General features: G+C 35.2%; 1 protein-coding gene across 1 annotated transcript; it reads left to right on the plus strand.

Annotated features, from left to right (window-relative positions):
* Positions 1-1064: 1064 nt before the first annotated feature.
* Positions 1065-6129, plus strand: LOC103938734 (LOB domain-containing protein 18). Its single transcript, XM_009348768.3, has 2 exons — positions 1065-1949; positions 5420-6129. Exons 1-2 carry the CDS (start codon positions 1605-1607, stop codon positions 5834-5836), a joined length of 762 nt encoding a protein of 253 aa, XP_009347043.2. The 5' UTR covers positions 1065-1604; the 3' UTR covers positions 5837-6129.

A 6129-nucleotide genomic window follows, 5' to 3' on the forward strand; every position in this document is an offset into this window, starting at 1 on the left:
CCAGTGCACAATATCTAGAACTTCATAGTGATTTGCATAACCTTGTCTTCAAGTTATAGAACCCAAGGCCGAGAGTGTTCCCTCCTTGGCTTAAATCATTTATTTAGGAGTCAGCAGCACATTTCACCACATCCACTACATTCAAGACATTCGCCTAACCAAGCTCGATAACGAGTGGGCACACCCGTATCAGCCATCAACAACTAAAGAACGCAGTTAACTCCTTAGTTACTCGTCCTACGCACCACATAAATTGTATAATTTTTAGAGCCAACACTTTCTTTTATATAAATATTCTCACCACTACTACTATCATCATCATTGATCAGCTAATTAAGCTAAATCATTTTAGTTTCGTACGAGCACCTTGATCTCGAAAATGACGAATTTGTAGCTCAAATTTTTACTTTGAATATGATTAATTTGCTGCCTTTCTGTTTTTGGCACATATATATACACGATCGCACCCGTTAACCAGACGCACTCACTCAATTGCATCAATGACACAAATCCACTATAGCCAGCTGTTCATCTCTCTCTCTCTCTCTCTCTCTCTCTCTCTCTCTCTCTCATACTAGTCATTCTCTCTTTGGTTTTGTGTATATACTTCTGCAGGGTGCATATATAAACCTTGGCAGATAATAAGTTAAAAAGCGCGCAATCATTAACAAATTTACCAACAGTAGTTCTTAGTAAGTGGATTTAGTTACTGTAAAATACATTACCAGCCAGCTAGAAAAAGATTAGAAAACTATCTATTTGTGTTTCACTTTCAAACTCAGACTTCTTTTTGGATTTTCATATAGAAAAGAAAAAATGAGTCACTTTCAATGTTGAGAGAGAGAGAGAGAGAGATTAGAGAGATGGCGTCTTTTTCCCTCCACGCAGCTTAAAACACGCAGACTGGCAAATATAGGCAGTGCCCTCGACACGTTTCGACCTTCCAAATTCCCATTCTTTTTGTTCCACTCCAACAAACCAAACCAATCCAATTCACCCCCACATTATTTTTCACATATATAGTTTGTACACACAAGAAACACTACATAAATAATAAAAATTAGAAATAAAAAGCTATCAAATAAGCCTTATACATTCATATATTTATACAGGTAGCCAGCTAGCTAGCTAGACAGAGAGAGAGAGAGACGGGCATGAGTTTTGCTAGCTAAATAAGAAAAAAATCACGAGAGGAAGTAAGGAAGAGGGAGGGAGAAATGGAAAAAAAAAAAGAAGAAAGAAAACAGCTAGGGCTTATCGTATGTTTGCTTCACGCAAACAGCTAAATGTGGGTATTAAGCCTTTGCTCTCTCGCGTGGCTTTAAAGTCTCTTTTTTCTATCCCATCTCATCAGCCTACTAGCGTTTTTTATCACCTCTCTCTCTCTCTCACTAAATAACAACAAATAAACCCAAAACGAAAACAAACACACCCCCCATCCCCACCCCACCAAACCCCAAATCTCCTCCTCCTCCTCCTTTTTCACGAACATTAATGACGCCTCCACTCCTCACGATCATAAATCAAAGCGAGTAAATTATATATATATTCAACAATTTATAATTTAATTAATAGCAAACAACCCATCAAGGCAGAGATCGTCCATGAATCCAACAAACCCTAATGGTGGTGATGGTAGTGGTGGAGGGAGCAGTAGTAGTGGTGGTGGCGGTACCGGCAGCGGCAGTCCATGTGGCGCGTGCAAATTTTTGAGGAGGAAGTGTGTGCCAGGGTGCATATTTGCACCCTACTTTGATTCGGAGCAAGGCGCAGCTCATTTTGCGGCGGTGCACAAGGTTTTCGGAGCCAGCAATGTCTCCAAGCTTCTTCTTCATATTCCAGTACATAAGCGGCTCGACGCCGTTGTCACCATATGTTACGAGGCTCAAGCCCGCCTTAGAGATCCAGTCTACGGCTGTGTTGCTCACATATTTGCTCTACAACAACAGGTGTGTGTCTGTGTTAACTTTTTCATTTTTAGATCAACTTAATTGATCACTTGAGTTCTTTTATTAATTTTTTGGTAAATGAGTTGATGAAACCAACTTCTTGATAAGGCTTAATTGTGATGTTGTTCTTCATGTTTTTTTTTTTTTTTTTTTTTGTAATTACTTTTTACGTCATTTTATCAGCTTTTTGAAGTAATACACATATACAAGGTAGTTTACTCTTAATTAATTAATTTCTACCCATTTCTGATTAAGTCCATTATACTAACCCAAAAAAAAAAAGTCCATATAACCTTTTTTTTTTTGATTTAATCCAAAAATATTTTTTTCTTTTTTTTGGGTACTATAGGCCATTGATTTCCACATTTTTCAACTTGCATTGACCCAAAAGATCTTTCAAAAAATATATTAGTAAAGAAGGATAGGGCAAAGGCAAACCATGGCCTTATTGACAGGAGGGTGTCTAGATCTTTACTGAGAGAGTAGGACCTTCCTCGGTGCCCTTAATGAGAAATATATATAGATATAAGCTTTTTTTTAGTTAGGAAATTAGAGCTTAATTAAAAAATAAAATCAAGGAAGAATAAAATGTAAACTGTAAAGGACACCCCTAGGGGACAGTTTTGTGCTTGACTGAAATCTAGAGGCCTTTGTTTAATAACAAATCATGTGGTCGGCGGTTACACTAGGCAATACAGGTGTGTGCCATCTTTCTGTGCAAATTGTGGTTCTTTGCTGGTATTAAGGAGGAATGGTCGGTTTGTTTCTTCATTCAATCTAAGTAGCCTTTTAATTAATTAAGGATGACGAGAGTCATTTTTCTTTATATATTTTCCCACTATTAATAACTTATTTTAATTCAGCAATTCCTGGGAGAAGTGGAGAAGGATTGTTTTTGTTGTCCACATTTTTTTATATCCATTCCATCTCATTTTCAGAGATTGGCCACCAATTTCAGCTCCACATCTCCAAATATAGAATTGAGTGCAATATGAACACTAGTATGATAAGTACATATGATATTATACCCTATTAATTAGTTAAATATGAACTGTATTATTGTTAGTGTAAATCATATTTTTGTTTAAAAAAAAGTCAAATATATATCATCTGACCAAAGCAAAAAACCCATTGAAATATGACACCCAAAAAATAAAAAAAACTATTTCATATCTGCAAAAATATATTTGCAACTTTGGGTCAAAAGAAATTGTTAATATTTTTTAATAAAATTTTGAAGCATTGGATGAGAACTATTTATATCACAATACTTATAGTTACTTCTATGTAAGAAACTAGATTACTTCCTTTTCTTTAAAGAGACATAACTTACTAATATATTTAATTTCTCTCAAATGCAAAACATATGTGAACCTTACACTTGAAGAATGAGTGTCACACAGTGCATATTATTGTTGCAGTAGGACTATTTATATCACATTAATGTAGGGAATTGTTATTGGCATTTTAAAATTCTCATACATTCCAAACTTTCTATATTTAGAAAGAAAAATATATTTGTGAGAAGTGTAGAATGAAATTTTTGAAGTGCCAATAACGCTTCTCTTAATTTATTAAATATGATAATTATTATCATATCTCTCACTAATTCAAGACTCACGTGAACTTCACAGCTGAAAAGTGAACGTCTCATCATACTCTCTACACGTTAGTGTTGCAATGGAATTATTTATATCACATTAATTGACAACATACGTTAATTTCTATTATATCTTTTGACCTCGCACTCAAAAAATGAGCGTTACGTACATACCTGTGAGAAGTGTGATAACCAATGTGAGTGACTAATCAATCAATGTAGAATCTACTTTTTCTCATGCATTTGGGATGTGAATATGTGCTTGTCAGTGTTCCAAAATGTCCCTGCCCAGCGCCGTTTAGTCTGTGTTTAAACGCTAGTTGGTTGTCCATTACCACGATTAGAAAGGACATCTCCAAGTATAGAATTGAGTGCAATATGAACATTAGTATGATAAGTACAATGATATTATACACTATTAATTTGTCAAATATATATCATCTAGACCTGTCTAGGCGTTTAAAAAATAATAAATGGCGTCTAAACATGCCTAGGCGCCTACCTAGATCCGTTTAGGCACTCACCTAGGTAGCAACTCTCACTTAGACAAAAAAGAGATACTTCTATTTTGCATTTTTATTTTTTAATAAATTGAAAGATACTTATTGAATACTTGGATGAACACTCATTATATGTGTTTTCTATATGTTTTAGTACTTTATAATTTATATGTCATTCTATTTTGCAATTTATGTATCTCAAAACAAATTATATATTTTTAAAGTATAAGTAGATATTTATTTATATGATATAATAAATTTAATTAAAATTATAAAAATCGCCTAGGCCCCGCCTAGACGCCTAGATGCTAGACCTTGCCTGCCAACCAACTAGCTCCTAGCGCCTTTTAAAATCTTTGTGCTTGTAACCCTTAGGTTCGAAAATTTTCCATAACCTCATAGCCTAATTATACCACATGTGCATCCTATGTTATATGTAGCAATAACCTTGTTATTAGATAAGTTAAATAACTACATAGTATAGTTTGTGATCAATGAGTAACTATATTCATGTAATGGAATCATGTGAGAAAAATTTAATTAGGTAATTTTTTGGATATGTGGAATCAAGTTACAAATTTCTTTCTAGAGTCAATAGTTTAAAGCTTGATTGAGTTAAAACTCAAACTATATCTCTATAAAGGGATGTGCTATCCGCACACCATTTTTTATTTCTCACACCCTCCTAATTTGCTACCATCGAATCTAATGAATTAAAAAAAAAAAAAAATCAAATGATAGAAATTAACTAGAGGTGTGAGAAGTAAAAAGAGATGTGTAGATAGCATACCCCTCTTATAAATAGTCACTATAATTGCATCCAATTTCAACAGCCAACGTCACCTTCCCCAACCCCAAGAACATATATGCAGAAGAAATTTTGTTCTTTTTTCTTCCTGTGCCGCGAGAATCCTTTGTTTGTTCGTAATCCCATGTTCGAGTACACTGTACACATCGTTGAAGCACCCTTTAAGTGTAAACAACGACAAAGAAGGCTTAAATTTATCTCAAACCACTAATATTATGCATTATCAGTATAGAATATACAGATCAATGATCGTCGACTCGTTTATATAATCTTAAATTTAACACATGCTCAGTTTCCTAATTCATTCTCTAACTAAGAAATCATTTTCCAAACTTCAACTAGTCCCTTGTTTCTTGAAAAATACTCAAAACTATATATACAGGTGTCCGGAGATTATTTCATTAAAATTTGAATCATTATATTTATAAAGAGTTTTGATCCACACTGACTTATATGTTATTATAATCGTCGCGTTTACGGTTAAGGTTTCTATGTGTGTATGAAAATCAATTCATTGTTGTGTGTGTTTTTTCTTTTTTGCGTTTACGGATTGTACATGCAGGTGGTGAATCTGCAAGCTGAGCTCTCATACTTACAAGCCCACCTGGCGACAATGGAGCTTCCATCACCACCACCTCCACCCCCTCCACCATCAGCAGCAGCACTCATTACCCCACCTCAATTCTCCATCTCAGACCTTCCATCAGCAGTCTCCTCCATGCCCGCTTCATACGATTTGTCCTCACTTTTCGAACCCATGGTCATGCAACCTTGGGCCATTCAACAGCGTGCGCTGCATGACCCGCGTCACCATCATCAATTCGGAGGCGGCAGTAGCGGTCCGGGTTCACCAGCTGGCGGTGGTGGTGGAGATCTTCAAAGTTTGGCTCGTGAACTACTTCATAGGCATAGCTCATCTCCATCACCTGGGTCTGTACCGTGCTCTGAGGGTTCACCATCTCATTCTCACCCCAAATGAGATTAGTACTGATAAAAGATCGAACCAATCATCAATTAATTTACGAGTACTTGCCTGATGAAATGCATGTTAACTCATGAACATATAGAATATATATATATATATATATATATGTATGTATGTATGTACTAGCAAGAGAACATAGTGTTAGGGTTTCGGTGGGCAGGTAAATTTAATGACGCATTTATAATTTTTCTATTAACTTCTTATTTTGTTAATTCTTTTCTTTTTCAAAAAATGTAGTGAAGATTTAAACGTTAGATTATAAATATAGGGCATTTGATGGGTCACTA

This window comes from the organism of the source record quoted next, unplaced genomic scaffold, assembly GCF_019419815.1.
Source record: "Pyrus x bretschneideri cultivar Hongxiangsu unplaced genomic scaffold, Pyrus_bretschneideri_v1 Contig8, whole genome shotgun sequence".
Classification (NCBI taxonomy): domain Eukaryota; kingdom Viridiplantae; phylum Streptophyta; class Magnoliopsida; order Rosales; family Rosaceae; genus Pyrus; species Pyrus x bretschneideri.

Bases quoted from the DNA above. Each gene is read 5' to 3' on its own strand.
- LOC103938734 (XM_009348768.3), top strand. From the start codon at position 1,605: ATGAATCCAACAAACCCTAATGGTGGTGATGGTAGTGGTGGAGGGAGC. The intron at 1,950-5,419 runs GTGTGTGTCTGT...TTGTACATGCAG, and splicing joins TATTTGCTCTACAACAACAG to GTGGTGAATCTGCAAGCTGA.